The 20701-nt window shown below is 54.8% G+C and overlaps 1 protein-coding gene across 1 annotated transcript in view; it reads right to left on the reverse strand.

Annotated features, from left to right (window-relative positions):
• The window catches only part of RAB10 (RAB10, member RAS oncogene family), a 37731-nt gene extending 17159 nt beyond the window's left edge, over positions 1-20572 (reverse strand). The window contains exons 1-2 of the mRNA XM_084284937.1: positions 20032-20572; positions 1135-1195 (exon numbers count right to left, since the gene is read on the reverse strand). Coding sequence (XP_084141063.1) covers positions 1135-1195; positions 20032-20158 — 188 coding nt within the window. The 5' untranslated portion in view covers positions 20159-20572. The remainder of the gene's footprint in view (positions 1-1134; positions 1196-20031) is intronic.
• Between the last annotated feature and the right edge of the window lie 129 nt (positions 20573-20701).

The following is a 20701-nucleotide window of genomic DNA, read 5'->3' on the forward strand; positions in this document are numbered from 1 at the left end:
TGAACGCCTCTTTAGCTAATGCTCTCAGCCCCTTCCTTCTCGCTGCTCTGCTTTCAGTTCCCAGTTGATCTATACCCATCTTCCTGCAGACATCTCCCTCTGAAACACTGCCCTGCTGGAGCTGGTGACCCTTTGGGGCTCCCTGATGCAGAGCTGCTTCACCATCCACTGCTTCTTCATCGACCCGCTGGGCAGTTCCTGCAGCAAAATCAACTTGGGGAACTCCTCCTTGCAGGATACAAAGCAAAATAACTAAGTTGTCTGATTTCTTGCAGGACTGGGATACAAGAAACAACTCAGAGAAGGTGCTATGAGATAGATCCCAGGTCGCTGAACAATCATCCTTCCCGAGGAGCTGTCCTTGGGTGCTCAGCCAGAGGAAGGACAGAGCCAGAGCACCAGGATCTCTGCACCTACAGACAGCCACACCGTCAGGCAGGACAGGATTTTTTATTAGTGGGGGACAAAAGGAGCAAGTTCTGGACTCAGTGCAGCAGGAGAACACACCAGCAATACACATACTCGGCTGAAGAGGGAGTTTCAATAAAACACGCAGGCTGGGAGCAGCCATTAGCTTCCTGACCTGACTTGTCACAGGGCTATTAAAATGGGACAAAAGAAAATCACCAGTTGGACAGGCACGACAAGAAGGGAAGCAGTGCGAGTCTCGCTTCGTGTTAGATGTTCCTACAGGACAGCAGTCACATTTTCAGCCAGCTGAGAGGCTCTCTGGTTTACTATGGAAAAATATGAAGCAAATGCTGAGTGACTGCACTTTCCTGCCGACGCAGAGGAAGGCTACCAGTCAATTTAAAGTCCAAGATTTGAGGCGACTCCTAATTTAAGATTTCCAGTTTTAAACACGTCCCACTAAATCACAGACTAGGAGGATCCTGACTTGCCAACAGCCTGCCCAGCAGAGCAGCCCGTAGCAGTGGCTGTAAGTGCAACACACAGATCTCTTCCCCACCTCTTGAATAAAACAGAGCTTGACCACTTCTGAAAATACTCAGCACCAACACCGTTACAGTCCCGAATGTAATCCCCAAAAAAGCAAACCCTTCTCCCAAAAACCTGCTGAAGGAGGCCGCCCAGCAGGACGCCACCACGCGGCTTCTTGGGCCTGTTACTCACCAGATCTGCAGCTTGATCTTCTTTCCTTGTAATTCAACGGTTTTAATCTTGAAGTCTATCCCTAAAACAAACAAAGAAAGAAAAAAGTTAGTATTTATTTACAAAAAAAGCAATCGCACATCAGCTCAGAACGGCTCCAGACACAAGAAGAGCTTTGTTCTCCTGCTGGCCCTCCTGGTGAACGCAGGGTGCCCGCGAAGCTGGACACAGGCAGGTGCCCTCCAACGGCCCCAGCCCCAAGGGACACCACCAGGGAACGCTTCTAAGGCAATGTGGTTTGCAAAAGCTTTTACATTTCTTGCTTTTTTTTGCAATAAAAAAAAAAAGTTGATTTTCTGCAAGTTTTTGGAGTACATTTTTTTTTTTTTTTGAGTACTTCCTAACGAACGGGTGAGGGACCAGAGGGTCCCCATCTGGGCCTAGGACCCCGGCAGCTCCTGCACAGCAGGAGGGCACAGCTCCCCGCTCCAGGGATATAGGGCTGCATGGTGATTAACAGCAGGAGCTGATCACCAGCCCTAGGACATCAGCCAGGGGCCCCCACACCTCACTTCTGGGTACGTGTGCCATTTCCTTCCCCGTCAGCCAGGCAGCACGGCGTTACTCACACTAAGCCCCAACTCCGAAGCAGCACAGCTGCTATTAAACACGGCTGGCTTGGGGAACAAACCCTCTGGATGACCAGGAGCACCGTTTAGCCCGAGTTTTGCCATCCCCACACGGTGCCACGTGGTGCCGCGCAGCGCTCCGCAGCAACGCCATCGGCAGTAGCGAACCAACGCCCAGGGCATTTGCCAAAAGCCCTGAAACGAAGGGATTTTAGGCAGCGACACCTGCTCTCAGGTCCTGCCCAGATAAAGCAGGATGTTTGGCAGCCACTGGGTGAGTGCGTTGAGATAAGGCGAGCTGCTGACCTACCCAAACATGCCGATTCTCCTCCTCACTGAGGGATTTCGCTAGCTCTAACACCCGGGGATAAAACAAACCCCTCGTTCCACGTCAGACGCAGCTCCCACTGCGATCCCAAGGTGATACCAGCTCAGCCCCCGAAGCAGAGAAGATGCTACCAGAGGGCTGCCCGCCTCCAGCTGCCTTCCCAGTTTCCCAGTGGCTCTGGCAGACTGGAAGAACTGGCTGTTGGTGTGGCTGTAGTGCTCGCCCCCCCAGCAAAGCGCCCGGGTGCTGCAGGAACGGAGGCTTCGGAGAAAGCTCCTCACAGGCACAGAGCTTCCAGGAACAGCCAAGTTCAGGAGAGAGTTCGAGATGGTAACAGGCATAAAAATTGAATGGCGTGTTGCTAGCACAGGAGGGTAATGCCAGACCTACTGAATTAAAGATGAGCCTGAAATTAGCTCCTCATCAACTGCTGGTAAGATATTCATCAGATTCACCGGGGCAAGCCGGAGCCCACAGAGAAACCTGGACGTACACAGCCAGGTTTAAGAAGACAGAAGCTGTACCTGGATTCTTCTTATTCCTGGCCCTGCAGCACCACGGCCTGAGCACCACCGCCAGGACCTCGCGGGACGCAAAGATCGCTCTCCCCTCGCTAAATCACAATCCAACTGTTCTTGAAAAGGGAAAGGGAAAGTTATTTTGCAGCCCAGAGCAGCAGCCGACGAGCTGGCCCTCTGCAGGCAGCAGGGGCTGTGCGGCCATCCCCTGCCAACAAAGCCAGCATTGAGCCGGAGGCCGGGCAGCAGCAAGCGCAGCGCGGGGATGCTGCGGCACCAGGATGCTGCTGGTGAACCTGCAGGGCGAGCACCGTCAGCTTCCCATCACCAGCACCCTTATTTTGTTATTTTATTTCTGTATTTAGCTCATGGCTATGCTTTAACGCTATCGTGTAATCGCAACGGGAAGAAGAAAAGCAAGTGTGTGCCACTTGGTGCCCCGGTGTGTCCACGCCACCCACCGCTGTGCCCGCAGGCTCTGGCACCAAGGGTTTTTCTTACTTGAACTCCAGCCACTCTCAAATTTTCCAAAAAAGACCGTGTGGCCTCTTGTGCTTGGATCCTTTTCCAGCTGGCAGCAACACTGCAGCCCCCAGCCCGAGCCACAGCACCTTCCCCGGAGGCTCAGGGGTGCACCAAAACCCACCTCAAACAGCCAGAGCACGGAGAGCTCCTCCAAACGCCTTCACAGCTGCAGGAGGACGTAAAGCTCACCTTCACTGCTGAGGTTTCAGGCTTCCCAGCATGAGCAAAGCCGGGGTGGCCACGCAGAAAGGCACCTACCTACCCGCTACGCCTCCTTGGGACACTTCTGAATGCACGAAGGAAGGAGGAAGCGTGGCCCTGCAGCACTAAAATATTCTTATTTAAATACAAAAACAAGCAGTAAAAGATGGCTCAGCAGCAGCAGGAAGATACAGCAGTGACGAAGCCTGCAAGTTTTTTAACTCAGGAAATTAGCTCTGGGCAGAGACCTTTGCAGAGCTTGGCCTGGCTCTTTTACGCAGAAGTTTTTGGTTCTGAGAGCCCGGGATCCTCAAGGCCGGCTTGATATAAGGTGGTTGTAAGCAGATGACTTCTGGAACAATCTCCAGAGCCAGACACTACTCTGAATTCATTAACCTCTACAGCATAACACAAATAAGAAGTGGCTCCTCCAACATCCCAGCAAGAAACCTCCTGAGTAGAGTTGAGAACTATAAACTCCAAGGTCAATCTAAGCCTTGCGTACGAGCCTTAACACTGCAGAATGCTATTTTATTAAGAATACGCAGACATTGGTGTTTGTTATCAGTTTGTTATCATACTTAAAATCAAATACCTCATAAGAAAGCTTCAGATGCAGATAGGCCTCCTCCTCCCAAAGAAAGCCCAACACAGGCATGTTGGACAAGACGCAGGAGCTCTGGTTTTAGTCGAACTCTTGGGGGTCTCAGGTACTGCTCAGGTCTTTGAAAAGCTTTCCTCTACAGGGCAGAGCACTCTGCCTACACAGGATGAGCACACCGGGACCGTGCTGCAACAGCGCTTCATGTTTGGTGCAGAAACGGGTGTTCTGGGCACAGGATTGAGATAAAAAACTAGCTGAGAGGGACAAGAGCTCACAGCACACCGATGGTCGCTGCGTGCCCGGGTACACACACAGCTTTCAGCCTCATCCCTTGGCAAAAGCTTGAGCGAAAGCACAGTTTTATCATCGAGAGCAAAATTCAGCTGACGAGGTAAGCAAGAGGCAGCTCTAGGCCAGCTGGGACAAGCCTCACAGCAAGTCTTTGTGGAGCACGGATCTGCCACCTCTGGCAGAAAGCACGGCGCTTGGCTGCAGGGGAGAGGAGAGAAAGCTCTCGTAACCAGTCTCTAAGCAGAGCTGGAACCCACGTCCTCCTCCCCTCCTGCTCACAGCTTGCGTGGACTTCACTCTCCAGCAGGTAAATCTCCTCAGCTCTCAATTCTCCGTGAAGTCTTCTCTCCCAGGAGATGGTGGGAACGGCACAATGAGAGGCTTCACTACACGAAGTCTCGAGCTCCTGCTCGCTCCGAGTCTGAATGAGATCACCGGAGACAATGCAGAAACCTGAGCGTCAGGATGACTTTCAGGATGACTTTCAGGATGACTTTCAGGATGACTTTCAGGATGACTCGGTTGCTTTTGGGCAGTATTGGGAAACTGCAGGTCCACGTAAGGAGCTTGGGCTTTAGGTCACATCAAGTTTGTCTGGTGAGACATTTATTCAGCAGGAATCGAGACCTCTCTTGAATTTGAGCTGCTTCTCTTTGCCCTGATCACACCGAACACGTTCAGCCACATGGGGAAGGGGCAGCGTGGCCATGACAGAAGGCTGGCTGCCTCTTCCAAGGGAGAGCTCGCTCCGTACTGGGTGGTTCTCACCCCTGCTGGTTTTATTTTGTGCACGTGTGTACCTACCGACAGCACGGGCAGCTCCCAGGTACGTATGTATACACTTTTCTATGCTCAAACATGGCAATGAAGCCTTTGAAGCAGCAGAAGCCCTGGTATTGCTTAACACAAACCCACCAGCAGCACGAACCTTGATTTGGAAAGGTGAAAACCGATCACTGAATGCACGTGTTGCAAAAAATACTGGCCCTTAGTGCCACGGCCCTACCAAGCACTGCTGTGAGTCTCAAGGAGCGCTGCAGGTCCTCATGGATCCCCTGCCGCAGGACACAAATAAATCAGGCAGCCCTCGTGGGCTGGAGGCCTCGGGACAGGGCTGTCTTGATGTGGCTGGCTTCAGAAGGAGGAAGAGGAACGAGGCACCTCTGGTTTCACGTGGTGCTGGCCCGGGCTGCGCTCCCTGCCTGCAGCTGGGGGAGCCGGGGAAGGATCAAAGGAAGGAGCTGCACAGAAGAAAAGCTCCACGCAGACAAAAGCTCTGGTTAGTACAGTTACAAGCACAATCCCAGCTCCCCTCCTTGAAAAGATCGGTGCAAGTTACATCTCAAATCAACTCTGACATCTTAATTTCAATATAAACAGCTACAGCACCGAGACTAACGCATGTATGAAGCCACGATCCCTGGCAAGATTTCTCTTGGCCTCCCACTAAAACCCTGCAAGCGCACCAAGCACTGCGGCACCTCCAAAAGGAGGAAGCAAAAATGAGGCACCTATGTAAAAGAAAGGCAGCAATACATTTCATAATCAATAGCTATTCCATGGCATAGTTCTGAACTTTCTAAAGAAATCAAGGATTTCTGAACTTGCCTGCTCTGGTTAGGGGACGGAGCAGGTTGGGATGAAAAAAGGGAAAAGGAGAAGGGAACCACAGCAAGCAGCAGCCAGGCAGTGCCTGAATGCCATGGGTTTCCCTGGGGTAGTTAATTTTTGTTGCAGGGGTTCATACGAAGCTGTGCTCTGGGTTTTTGATGAAAATAGTGGTGATACTGTGATATTCTGTGATTCTGTGTGATAACACACGGATGGATTGGTTGCTGCAGGGAGCCAAGCGAGGAGCCCGGGGGGCACAAGGAGCTGGGAGGGGACAGAGCCAGGACAGCTGACCCCAAGGGACTTGTTCTGCTCACCAGATAATTTTAGTTTCTCTGAAAAAAAAAAAAAAAAAGACTTTTAAGCCTTAACACAGCAAGCAGCTTACTGTGCAATCAGAGCAACGCAGCCGGAGGTGGATGGAGCGCAGAGCAGGCCAGCACGGATCTCACCAGCTGAATACCTGGGGTCCAGCGGGCTGAGTTCTGCTGTTAGCCTGTGACAACTCCCAAAAAACCGCTGCAAAGCCAAATCTGCTATAAATAACCTGGTGTACCCACCGCACACCCTGTTAGCACAGCAGCACAGCACTCGATAACTGAACTTTACCCACTGCCAGCCCCGCTCCCTGTGCCAGCACCACGAGCGCCCGTCCCGAATTCACCCCGGGGAGCTGTCAGCAGGGCTCACAGGGCCCACGGGACGGAGCTCACGCTGCAGCCTCCCAGCTCTCCTCGCACCCAGGGATCCAGCTGGTTCAGCACAGATGACAATTCGGATGGTGAAGCATGACTGCCCTGTCACCTCGGCCTTCGCAAGCTCGGAAAACCACCAGGAGCCACCTCTTGTGGGCTGAGAAGGGTCCTTGTACCCCTCGGCTGTCTTTGCTGCCCTTCCCTAAATCTTTAATCCCAAGATTTTTGATATTCGGTGACCACAGATGAGGACTTAAGGATAGGACTTAAGATACAAGCAGACTGTTTCATAAAATCCCGGAAAGGTTCGGGCTTCAAGGTCACTTCCAAGCCACCTCATTTCAGCCCCCAGCCCCATCCAGCCTGGCCCTGGGCACTGCCAGGGCTGGGGCACCCCCAGCTCCTGGGGGCAGTTTCTGTGCAGCCCCACAGCAGATCGGGGAATTCAGCAGTTTCACCCGCCCTGCACCGAGGCTTTGCAGTGCAGAGCACAAAGCAGCAGAGCAGCAAGGACTGCCTGGGCCTGCTCTGCCAGCTTTCGAGTCATGACAACTTCACACTTAACCAGGAGTCCCAGCTGAACACAGCAACACCTCTCCTGTACGAAATCCCCGGAGAGGTACAGCTGGTTAACTCCAGGAGTCTCAGAAAGCCCCACACCAACGGGGCCCAGCAGCAGCCTTCTGCTTGAGGGATGTGTTCTTGAGGGACACGTGAGAACAGCACCAAGAGGAAGCAGCCGGGTGGCTCAAACCATGACTCAATCAGTTTAATTCCACCGATGACGAGATTAGTTTCACCCTTCTTCGCTCCTCCTTGCCCATACATCCAGTTGCTGCTGTCAGTCCTCCTGTCCTCGGGTGGGATCTGGACCTCTGAGGCTTCTCCTTTCAGGAAGGGCCTCCCCTACGAGCTCCTCAAACCACCCGCTCATTAAGCAAGACCTTATTTGCATAACCAGCAAGCGCCCTGCCTTGGTTCCCTCGTCAGGGAGCATTCACCCCTTTGCTATTTGGAAGAAGCACAGAAGTTTGGAGGAGAGCAGCTGTACCTCCAACTGCTGAGGACCCACAGGAGAGCCTTGGGTTTGTCTCAAAGTATCCCCCAAACCAGTATTTCGGTAGAGCAGCGATCAAGAAGAGTCATCACGACCAGACACTTCTCCTGCTGCGCGTCTTAAACCACTCACTCCCTCACTCATTATATACTTACTCCTTCGAGGAATGCAGTAGGATTGTCAAAATCCAAACAATCGACTTACCTTTAATGTTTAAAACTAGATCTGCTAAACCAGAGATCCTTAAAAAAAAGCAGAAAAAGTCAAAGCTTGCTGCCTTTCTCTGTAGGCTGATGAAGTCCAAGAGGACCTGAAACTCAGGCAGGAGTTGGGCTGGATGTCAGGTTTCTGTAGATCTCCCTTGCAGCAGATTTTCAGTCCCTCTAAATCATTCATGGCTCTTTCCTGAACTTTCCTTTTTTCAGTATGATTCTGTACCATCTTTCTAGAGCTCTTTGCAGCCCGATTTCCACCATTCCTGCATCAACCCATTCCCAGCTCTGGAATGTACCCGTAAGGGAGGCCGCAGACCAGCAGCAGCAGCAGCGCTGCTGCCAGATCATCCCCTCCCAATTATTAATTCTTAACGAAGCAGATGACAATCCTGTGAGGCAGCAACTCCAGCGTGACCTACATTCTTCCAGTCCAGATGCCTGCACTCGCTGTGCTCTCAGATGCTGGCTCACATTACAAGCAAAGAAGTGACTGAAATAGGACCGGCGTTGCCGGGATGCTGGATTTATGCAAATCCTCTCGACCTGCTGATAAGAAGGACCCGGCTGAATATTCATTTGGGTGACAAACTTGCCCAAACGGCTTTTTTATCACCCCCAAAACCTCTTATCTGAGGCCGGCCGCATTCTTTGGATGCTCTCAGGACGGGGATCTTCGCTCTGCTGAGGCTTCCCCAGAGCTTTCCACGCAGGCTGCCCCACGCTGCGGCCACAGCCCAGAGAGAAGCAGCAAAGTTCAGGTTTCCAGGAGCCACAACGACACTTCCCTACCCTGACAGGGTTTTTGAAGTGCTCCCACTTCCCCTCAGAGCAGCAGACAAGCTGTAAGCATGCGAGCTTCCTTTGTGCAGCACTCAGTTCAAGGCTGAGTATTAAATCTAGGTCAAGACGACAGCCTTCCAGTGCACCAAAAGCTCTCCTCCCTCCTCCTAGCCTCTCTTGAAGCCTCCTCGAAGACTTGTATGAAGATGTAGGTGTTAACCAGTGGTTTGAATTCTGGAGTAACCCACCACCAAAGTCAGCATCCCCACCAGGAACTCCGTAAGAGCACCTGAGGGCAACATTCAAGTGAGAAACATCAAATAGGGACAGAGGCAGAGGTGCTGTGAACTTATAGGTTATTCCCTATATACCAGCCTTTTTTAAAATACAGATTGTATTCAAAAATTGGCACTTGTCCACACGTTTGGGGCTCAGAAGGCTCCAAGGAAGCAAACGGTGCTGAGAAATCTGGAATTCCACGAGGCTGCCTCTCCTGAAGCAGCACTGTTGGGATGTTTAACCAGCCCAACAAGGGACGTGCTGCTCTGCCCCGTACCTGGGGTTAAAGCAGCCAACCCAAGCAAGCAGCAGGTCAGACAGGAGCGTTATGCTCGGCTCACAGCTGTAGTTGAAGTCCCATCCCGTGCATCTGCTTGTTTTAAAGCATCACCACCACGCTCAGCAGCAAAAGGGCCGGCGACTCCTAGGAACTCCACGCACCTCAGCTCCTGTACTGCGTTCACTGCACACACCCAAGCACTGACCTGCAAACAGAAGCTAATAATGAAGCAAAGAGCACTCCAAAACACATCATTCCTGGGAAATCTGGATAATGACACCTCCAAGCGAGGAAGGAAGATGGATGAGCCTAAAAATATCAATGAGAGGTGCAGGTCTGTAGGGAAGGTACCTGAATGAAGCCAGGCTCCATCCACAGGAGCTCCAAACCAGCCCGATCGCAGCGCCGGGAGGTGGGAGGTGTGCGTGAAGCTGACAGAGACAGCTGAGGTGTGGAAGCAGCAGCTCCTGGGCAAAGCAACCTGGGGGAGCTCTCGGCTGCTGCAGCCGTACCCACCAGCGCCTCCAGAGCACGAAGCAGCCAGCTGGGGGATGGCAAAGTTCACGGGGCCACAACCGCAAGCAGCTGGGTGGTGGTGGCACAGTTCTGATCTCAGAGCCTGGGCAAGGTTCAGAAGATAACCGGGGCAAGGGGCTTTCCTGAAACAGATGCAGACGCCAGGCCCCGGGCATCAATCCCAGAATCAACGAGGTTGGAAGAGAGCTCCGAGATAAACCCAGCCCAACCCCTGACCTAACTCTAAGCCATATCACTGAGCTCTACATCAAAACGTCTTGTGAAGACCTCCAGGGGTGGTGACTGAACCAAGTCCTGCCCTAACCCATATCACTAAGAAGTGGCAGCACTTGAAACTCGGCCCATTTAACTTGTAAGCACGACCCCCATGAATTTCGGGTGCAGCAAGTCCCTCTTACTCTCACACCCAGCACACTGAGATCCCAGAAAACTGTTCAGTCCCACCTTGGTGCCAGTCACCTGCCAGAGCAGATGGGACAGAAGCCATTTTCAAGGCAGGACGGGTTAGGAAGCCTCTGAGAACCTCTCCTCCCCCCCATTTATAAGCATTAATTCAATTTTTGCCTATCAGAGACCAACCATACACAGCCTCTAACTCTCGGGGCTGGCCCTTGGTGGGGCACACGGTGGAGGAGGACTGGAGGGGGGCACAGGAGGCAGGCGGCTCAGCAGCGAGGGTCCCAGAGGCCAGCATTCGCTGCAGCGTTTTCCTCCTGGGGACGGAGTTCCAAGAAGTCACGTGGAAGTACAGCTCCAATGCCCGTGGAAAAAAAAAAAAAAATCTCTGCTCAGAAAGAAAACTGAAGCTTCCTGTTGACACCACCTACACTGCCGCTTAGGTCCGTGAAACCCCGAAGAGTTTCGGTTTCAGCACAAGCCGTGACTTCTTCCAGAAGAAAGGAACTTTCTCATTTTGTTATTCCAGAGGCTGAACCTTACACAGGGCTCCCACAACCAAAACAAAAGAAAATGAACAAAGGAGCTATTTCAGTCATCTTTTATGCATACCAAGAGACAAGGGAGACAATAAGGTTTTTATTCGCAAGGTAGTAAGGAAAAAAAAGGCAAAGCTCCAGCAAGAAATACAACTGCAGAGCTGCTCCCCTGCAGCAGTAACCTCTGCTGCGTGTCCCTAAATTCCAGGTTTCGGGGCTGATTGCCCCCACAGGACGTGGAAACCATGGGGAATTTTGTCCTAAACCACCAGGCACGTGTGTGAGGGATGCTCAAGTCCGATTGCATCTGCTTAAACCACTTCTCCTGGGCGCCTCAGCCCACTTACGCTTTCTTCGTCAGCCCGAAAATAACCACGGCACACGGAGCCGCTCTCACGCACGCCACTGCTATTTGTGAAGCAGAAAATTTGTCACTACTCGCTGGAACAGCGATTCTGGCCTCAAGTTACATAAAAAAAAAGAACCCTCAAGTCGACACCTACCCTGGCTGCTTTCTGCTCACCAGCCTGAGGAGAAGGCGAGCACAGAAAGGCGGCGCCGGGTCCGTGCTGTCTGCTCGAGCAGCGCCAGGGCAGTGGATTCAGCCCCTGGATGAGAGGCAAACACCTCGAAGCTCTCTGCAGCTCCTGCAGCCACCACTCATGGCCGTGCCCAAGCTAAGACCGGTTACTTTTTTGGGGAATTAAGGCTCCGTAGGGCTAACCTCACGGAGGAGAGGCCATCGCTGCTGCTTCCAGCCCAGGCAGGGTGCTGGGACGCGCCTCCACCCGCGTTTCATCAGCTCAGCCGTGCCAGCAGCTGAAGGCACCGAGCACCAAGCCCAAGAACGGGACTGAGCGACCACCTCCAGCAGCACAACTCAAGGGTCAGAAACTCCTTCATCATTTCCAAACGGGTTTAGGAGCCTGTCTGCGTGCCACAGTCATCACCAGTATCTGAGACCTGAATCCACGATGCTTCACGGGATGGCTCAAGTTTTCAGAAGTGCATTTTTTTGAGCACCAGGCCATTACTGCACTGCATTTGAAATTTTATATAATTTTCTCTGGTCAAACAGTCTGGGAAGCTGCCTTTTCCAGCTCACTAGGAGGAGCACATGTACTTGTAAGCGACATATTGCTGGAAAAACAGGTTTCTTTCCCCAGAAGCAGTGCCTGCTGCCACTATTCACGAACTCACCCTGAGTGCAGCTGCCTGGAGCACGCCGCGGGGTCTCACTGCTGCCAGGAGCGGCGGCCCCGTCCCCCAGGGCTGGCGACGTGACCCCGGCCTTTCTGCCAGAGGCTCTCAGCACAGAGCTGCTGGTGAAGGACACGCCTGTGATTTCCCACCCTGAGTGCAGAGAATGGCATCGTGCTCGCTGTTAAATATAGCGTGTGCAGACCCGAGCTTTGCTGCTCTACGACGTGGGCACAGTTGGGTTTGTACCGACCTGAAGCAGCCGCCGTGTGACTGAGGATGCTCTCCGTCACTGAACACCAGCAGGTATTTACTCCGATGTCCAGGTTTCAAAAAAACCTTCAATTTATGGACATTTCAGCACCAAGAACCAGAAGCCTTCACAGAGGCGAAGCACTGCAGTTATTTACCTCTGGTTTAAACCAATTCCCAGGAATCTAAGATCATTTCCACGCTGCGAGCAGCTGGTGCCGCCACCTCGCTCACCCCACAGAGACCAAGTTCTACACCAGCAGACGTCTCCACCCAACCTCCCGAAGTTCTCCAGTGAGCAGCAACGCTCCCAGGCTATTTAGCAGGAAACCTGAAGCAAGGAAGGAAAAAAAAAAACGTCCACTGCCGCAATATTGCCCAGAAGCACCACGTTTGTCAGGAGGTTTTTATCGCCGTCAGTGATTGTTACTGATCCTGCTACCCTCAAATTGAACTCACGGAAAGAGCCCGAGGAACGGGGATCCCGTACCTCTGAGGGTGGAAAGACCTGGAAGAACGCCACCAGCACTGCCTCGAATCACAGGTTACCCCAAAATCAGCTCCCGGCAGCACCCACCCTGCAGCTCAGCGTCCCACTGCAACACCGAGTGGGGCTGCGTTGGGAATCGACGCCAGGACAGACCCGAAGAATTCAGGTTAAAGGGGAATTATACTGACAGCTGGACCGGCAGCACCACAAGTCCCAGGGGCTGAAATTGAGGGTGACGACAGCGCTGGACACACAGGGAACGCTGGAACTGCCCCGAAAGCTGGGTGAGGAGCACCCGAAGGGGCTCTGAGCAAGACGTCGCTGCCTTCTTCATCTGTCGGCTCTTCCACCTCTTAAACTTTGTCAGGAGCTCTTCACAAAGCTGGGGCCATCACCTAATCCCTGAAGACCAGAGGGAGCTCTTCAGACCTCCAAGGGGAACCTCTCCAGCCCGCAGCACTCCTGGTGGCAGCCTGCAGCACCTCGAACACTGAGTTCAGCCCCCAGCAGGGTCCTGGCAGCCAGGACTGATGGCTACAGGCGTGGAGCACAAAGCAAGAGCTTCTGATGCACAGCCTCAAGCAGGGACACGTTAACTCCATGCTGAACATCCCCTCTGGAGAGATCTTCAGGGAAGTTCCTGAGACGCCTCTGTGCGAGCCACCAGCGTTTCTGTCCACCAGCCCCGGTCACCAAACCAGGAACGGGAAGAGAAGTGCAGATGTTCCAGAGCTCACACCCAGGGTACATCAGCAGTAAGCACAGACCCGAGGAGCCAGCAGCACCACCTCTGTTGTTGCCAAAAACTTGAGCAGTTAAAAAAAAATTAAAAATGTTTTGTTGTTTACTGGCAAGATCAAAAAGTGAGACGGAGATGAAAGCAGCTCACGGCACGCCGAACGGAACAGCGGTGGTGCTGGGATTCAGTGTGCCAGCAATCAGCTGGGTTGGCAGCACGCTTCTGAGCTCCCCATAACGTGATGGAGAGGTGTGTGTGCTGCCACGGTCACAGCAATGGGATTTCTGAGCTTGCCTCGCCCCGACAGCCAGCCCGTGCTGACAGCTCAGCCTAAACGAGCCACCACGCTGTAAGAAACCCATCTCAGAAACTGAAGAGGGTAAGGTGCAGGCTGCAGCAGGCTTTGGGGACACCGAAAATTAAGACTGCTACCCCAGGAACTGGTAGTGCCTCAGTACTGCTGCCACCACGGGCAGCTTCTTCCTTAAATGTGGAAGTTCAGACCTTTATTGTAGAAACCAAGGGTGGGCAAGGAGCTCGCCCTGACCTCGAGTAGAGGAACAGGGTCGCCCATTTGGGGGGTCACTGGTAGGCTGGGTGATCACAGTAGAGGTTGGCGCAGGCATTCTGCCCGCAGCAGCAGGCAGGCAGCCCTCTCTCGGGCAGCGAGGAGTCGCACTGAGGAAACACAAGGCACCAACGGGCATTTCTCCACACAACAGCAGCCCCGGTCCCGCTGGGAAAAAGCCTGGAGTTGTTTGAACTCCAGAAAGGAACAAAAAACACGCAGAGACTTCAACTGCAACCCACGCAAGACTTCTGGTTCCGCCCACGCGGAGCAGCAAACCCCACAGGGTTACACGGTCCTGGAGCACTGGGGGTGAGTGAGCAGAGCTCTGGGTGCAGCAGCTCCGGCCCCACTGCAGCCCCTGCACCACCACAGGGAACTCCCCCGATGCTGGGGGCTGGTGGGCTCCAGCACCCTGAGTTACACAGACCTGACACTGCCACGTGCCATCGGGTCCCCCCCCGGGCAGGATGAGGCTCCCCCAGACCCCCAGGGAGGAGGCCAAGCAGGAGCTGCTGCCAGGGCGAAGCCCCCATGCTGCTGCCTCGGGGCTCAGGGCAGCAGGGGCTAAAGCAGAGATCCTCCAAGGCAGGATTTCTTTTTTCCTCTCCCCTGGTTACGTATTTAGCAATGGACTCTCAATTAGTGCTCTAATTAAATACCAATACTAACTTCGAGGACGGAAAAGGATGCGGGATAACTACTGCTTTCTTTGGAGGAGAGGCAGGTCGGGAAGCCACGAGGGAAGCACTCCCCTGAACCCCCAGGTTGTGCCCATTACCAAGCAAGGAGCTAAAAAACAGCCCCTGGTTTGGAGGTCACAGAAGGGACACTGGAGATCACCCAGCCCAAACAGAAGCACCAACATCCCCACCTACCTGTTCCTGAGCAAGTTTCCTTCCAATTTCATCAGGCACTGCACTTGGTCTTGTAAAACCCAAAAGCAGACTACGGACTGTGAATGCAGCCTGTCAAACTCAGCCCGCTCTCTGAATTTGAAACACGCTTTTCCCCTAGAAAACATCACTGACTCCGCTCACTCTTCAGCTATACCTCGGTGCCAAAGTCACCGTTGGGCCTGGACACGCTCACAGCCCCCTTCCCAATCCTGCCCCCGTCTCCTGGCACTCCGCACAGCCAGGAACCAGCCTCCTGCAGGCCAGCACAAGCAGCTGTGGGCGCAAGGACGGCCAGAAGAGGAGCAGCAGGGCTGCGTGTGTGTGACCGAGGAGCTGAGCAGCAGTCTCACCCTTTGCCCTGAGACAGGGACAGCAGCAGCACAGGAAAGCAGCAGGCACAGCCGAGGGCTTCGTCCTGTTTCATACCAGGGGCTGGGAGGGGAAGGGCGCAGGGAACGTGCTGGCACTGCCACCAGAGGCCATCAATCACGCACCAGCTGCTATAAAATCAATTTGCACAAATAACTTCTCGGTGTGACTCCCACCCCGGTGTCCCCACGCCCCCAGCACACCTCAGGGGACGGCTGCAGCCCAGCAGAACAGCGAGGGCACAAAGCTGCCAGCCAGCTCCGTCCCTCGGCTCCTCCCCACAGAGATGTCCCCATGTCCCTGATCAGGGACAAGGCACCACCAGCAGAGCTGCTGCTTGTTATTCCTGGCCCCAGGTGAGGAGCCAGCCACCCCGTATCCCACCCGGAGCCCCCCCAGGAGGAGCAGCCCCACAGTAGGTGCATGGCAGCCAGCACCCCAAAACATCCACTGCCACCTTCTGCACCCATCCACCTCCTGCCCTCCACGGGCTGCCGTGGCAGCGAGCTCCAGCGTCCAGCTCCACCTGCAGAAGTGACGCCTGCCTCTCTCGCTGGGTGCTGACTGCTCCACCCCAGGCCATGGAAGTGACCAGAGAGGAGTTTGGGGCGCAGGGGTGCTTGCTTTGGGGCTGCTGTTTGCTTTCAGTGCCCTTTGGGTTTTGTTTTTTTTTTTTTTTGCTTTGAGGGTTTTTTTCTTGAGTCACCCGCGGCATGCGGGGAGTCGGGTACAGCCTGAGCACAGCCTCGGCCCCGTATGCACAGAACCCGAGGCTGGTCGCTGCCAGCAGCTACAGAGAGCAGGCAGAAAGGGACACAGGGCAGAAGCAGCCAGCGTTTCTGATGGCTGTAGAAATACCATGACCTTTTTTTGGACCCTAGAAGTTTGGAACACAGGTGGGTTCATCACAGCCACCACGGAGCTACAAGCGCTTTGACAATCCAAAACAATTTCTGACCCGTTTGTTTTCCTACCACGTTCTTCCCCCGTCTGCTATCTGTGTCTCCTTCCAAATATTCATTTGTTACAACAACGGGCAAACAAACCTCCCAGGGTACATACAGAAACTCGTTAGTTGTATGTCTGATATCCCAGGACTTGCTTTAAGTGTGACTATCTAAACACACCATTATACAACGATCCCAAAGCAAACACTCAAAATCACTTCTAACAAAGGCCAAAGAAATTTAAAAAAAATAAAAACAAGTGAGAAAAAAATGATTTCATCAGCAAGCAGTTTGCATATACCTTTGCCCTTAAAAGAAGGCCGTGCTGCACGCTGCTAGCACAGCTCCAGCACCGAGCCCTTCCCGCGTTCAGGATAAAACACTCAGTGACCAAACCTCAAAACCTTGCTGCTTTTTCTCCATCCCTCTATTTGCAGAATCGCCTAAGCATGGAGTTGAGGCGGTTGCAAGTAAAGAACGGGCCCGGAGAGCACCTGGATCTCAGCGTGGGTTACGACCCATGGAAGTTCCACCAAAGCCGATGGTTTCAGCGGGGCTCTCAGGAGGACTGCACGCTCTTTGTTCTCCGGAGCACGTTACTGGAAGCATTCAGGTTCCATGGGAAAACATTGCTTGTGACTCACCTTCATTTGCATTTTACTTCGTCAAACAATAGCAATTATGTGCTTGAGCTCGTTCTGCCATTCAAATCCTGAGGCCGCCAGCCCTCCCCACCCAGCGGCCCAGGCGCTGCTTTACCTGCTGACCCCGCACGGCCTCGCCGCGCGGACCCTCCTCAACCGCTCGCTTCCAGCCTTGTCACGCCGGGTGCCAAAACAAATCGACAGCAGGAAATTAAGGAAATATCGATTGGAAGCTACTCACACTGCTGGTCCTAGAGTAAAGGACCTCAGGAGGTCCTGGGGACAGGGGCAGGCAGCGGGGGCGCCCCTACATCGCAGGAGCGGCTTCCAGCGACAGACCCGACCCGCGCCCTGAAGCGGAACTGCACCGTCACCACGACTGCTTAAAAAGAAAGATCAAAGCCATTTTTGCACCCCAAAATCGCTGCTTTTTTTGCCAGGGCCAGAAGTGGCTCAGCCAGGCCCAGCCCTCTCTCTCTCTCCTTCGGTCGCTCTCCACCTGCGAGCGGCGGCGCTGGAGGCAAGGGCCCTGCTCCCCGCGGGGAGGCTGCGATGACTTAGGGATTCTCGCCGAGGAGCCACGGGGAGTATTTATAGCACCTCTGGATGGGGTAACGAAACCATTCACACACGCACCCCGTCGCACCAGAAGCTTAGCTGCTGTTTTGGCAGGAAATACGGCATCGAAGCGACTCGAAGTCAAATGTTAAGCAGAGCCCCCCAGCAAGCACCCGAACCGTCACCGCGCAGCGTGCTCAACCCGCTCCTGAAAGGTGTGAAGATGAAATAAAGGCACGCAGGTTGCTAACGTGGAGTAGGAACACACATCACATCTGCGTTTACACACACAGACAAGCCTTTGCTTTACAGAACCAGACGCCTCCCCCCACCACACACCCTTTACGCACACGGACGGGCTCCAATAGTCCCCGAGAGCCGGCCCCGGCCCTGCCCGCAGCCACCCGTGCTGCAGCACCTCTGACGTGCTGCGCTATCTCCGGCTCTTGGTGGAGCTCTGGGTAAACACAGAAGCATGAATCAGAGCTAACCAGCTCCTAAGGTGGTTTCTCTCCTTTTTTTTTTTTCTTTTTGATATAAAGAGAGGTTCAGCCAATGAGCCAGGCGCCTTCAATGTCACCTGCTGTGTACACAAGCGATTTGGAAACGGCGTTTCCTCGTTGCTCCGGGTCAAAGACTCATCCAGGTTCTTTCCTGAATGTCTCCTCTTGGGCTGTGAAACCCACCCAGCTGCTGCAGCAGGGGCCAGGTTATCGCAGCAGTCACCTCCACGGGCTGCGTGGCCCTCCTGGGCCGCCGGTATTCCTGCTACTGCCGCAGGGAAAACCTGAGAGCGTTTGAGAAAACCCAATTTCAGGCAGATTGCTGGATTGTTGTAAGGGTGCCGACGACGACTGGGCAGGTGTTTGAGCTCTCTGCAAAAGCCGAGGATTTTTCCCTCGTGGCTGCATTTGAAGGTGTTTATGTCCAGTCTCCATTTCTCTTGGCACCGCTTGCCCACACACACACCTTCCCACCTCGTCTCCTCACTAAGCCGTTGCAGACAAATAACCACATGAAGGTGGCTTCAGTGTAAGGTGAAACAACAGCACCACGTGGAAAACCCACTTGTGCCCCCAAACCTGCCAAATTCCCCTGTGAAGACGGAAGCCTGACACCCTCTGACCCAGCCACCCACCTCGAGCGGTGCCTGCTGCTGCCACACCTCGACATCCGGCTCAAAATTTGGGAAAGAAAACTTGCCTTTTAGTGTATAAGCACTACAGTTTATCCACTCCAGAAATACCCACTGCTCCAGCTCGGTCCGAGCACTCAGAGACGCTCTCAGCCTCGTGCACATTTGCTGCTAAACCTGGCGATGCTCTGCCGGAAACCTCAAAACCTGCCGAGCGATGAGCCCCGGGAGCTCATTATTAAAATCACTGGTCCCCAAAACACCAGCCCTCTGGAGCAAGAACCACCTAGATATATATATATATATCCACCTGCTGCCTCCTGAAGCCAGACGTTGGCTGTTTGTAACCCTGCGAGCAGCCAGGAGCCTTCGAGCACCCTCCGACAGCGACCAACGCCGCGTGCCCCACGGCACGGCTCGCCCAGCAGCACAGAACCACGGCAGCAAAAACAAACACAGCCGCCAGGAGCCCAGGCACGGGATGGTAAAAGCTGGCATTAAGCAACCTTCACTGCCCCCATCCCCCCCAGCCCAACAACTCCTCCGCAGAACCACGAGCCGAAGCCCCAGCAGCTCTCAGGGCACTGCCCCCCCTGGCACTTCGCTGCCCTCCGAGCCCGAACAGATTTCCTTTGGCTTCAGGTTACCAAGGTCCTTGCTTGCGAGCCCCTGCTTTACGTCTCAAGCTCTGAGCTATGATTTTTAGGGTGACGCTGGGGCACTGAGGAGGAAGCACAAGGCGTGTGCTCACTGGCACAGCGTTCTCCCACCCTTGGTCAACACCTGCACGGCCAGGCGTTTCAGGGATTTCCATCAGCCACAAAAAGCCGAGATCCAACCCATTTTTTTCCCCCCTTGACGTGCAGCTGGTGCCCGCACACGTTAGTTACACCACAAGGCACGGCGGAAGCCTTAATTCCCTTAAATCGCCACCAAAGCCCGTCGCAGAGAGGGTTTGAGGCTCGGCACCCGAGCTGCAGAACAAGGCGGCGGCGGGGAGGGGGAAAAAATAAATAAATAAAATGTGGGGAGACACAGAGAGAGGGTGGGGGGGGGGTGAGGCAGCAGGGACTGGGGCTGGAACTGGGGAGGGGACATGGGGGGGAGATCCAGCACCTGGGGACACGGCTGGGGGTGGAAGGGGGGTGACAGGGGGACATGGGGATGTGGAGACTGGGGAGATTTTGGGGTGAGAGGGACCTGGGGATATGGGGACAGAGGGACACATAGATGTGGAGACTGGGGGACATGGGGACCTGGGGATGTGGAGACTGGGGAGATTTTGGGGTCAGAGGGACACAGGGATATTTTGGGGTCAGGGGGGCATGGGGATGTGGAGACTGGGGACCTGGGGATACAGGGACAGGGGGACACGGGGACATTTTGGGGCCAGGGGGACCTGGGGATATGGAGACTGGGGACCTGGGGATATAGGGACAGGGGGACATGGGATATTTTGGGGCCAGGTGGACCTGGCGATACGGGGCCAGGGGGACCTGGGGATGTGGAGACTGGGGCCACGAGGATATTTTGGGGTCAGGGGGACACAGGGATATGGCGACCGGGGATATAGGGCCAGGAGGCCACGGGGACATGGGGACATTTTGTGGGGGGTGTCCGGCGGGCACTGACCGATGGTGGAGATGAAGGTGGTGTTGAAGGCATCGTCGGAGAAGCGGAAGAGCACGCAGGTCTTGCCGACGCCCGAGTCGCCGATGAGCAGCAGCTTGAAGAGCAGGTCGTACGTTTTCTTCGCCATGGGGAGGCGCAGGCGGCCCCCGCCGCCCCCACCGCCACCACCACCACCACCACCACCGCCCGCTGCAGGCCCCTCGCCGCCCTCAGCACCGGGCCCGGACGAGGAGGATGAAGAGAAGGAGGAGGAGGAGGAGGAGGAAGGAGGAGGCCGAAGAGGAGGAGGAAGGAGGAGGAGGGAGGGGGGGAGGAGGAGGCCCACAAAATGGCTGCCCCGCCGCGCTCCCCGCGCCGCCGCGGGCCTCGGCTGCTCCTCAGCGGGACGCAGCGGCGGAGCCCGGCCTCATAACCCCGGCCCCGCTCGCTTCAGCCCCGGTTGGGCTCCGGCTTGGGCTCGGTTTGGGCCCGGCCCGGCCGTGCCCCGGCGCTCCCGGCTCGGTAACGGCGGAGGCCGCCAGGAGGAGGGGGAGGGGGGGGGGGGAGGCGGTGGCACTGAGGGGAGGAGGCGGCGCGCACGCGGTGACGTCATCACGCACAGGCGGGGCCGCGGTGACGTCGCGCGGAGGGGTTAAACGCTGAAGTCCCGCCCCCTCGCTCCGTTCCGCCG

The sequence above is a fragment of the Netta rufina genome, assembly GCF_964035555.1.
Source record: "Netta rufina genome assembly, chromosome: 3".
NCBI lineage: Eukaryota > Metazoa > Chordata > Aves > Anseriformes > Anatidae > Netta > Netta rufina.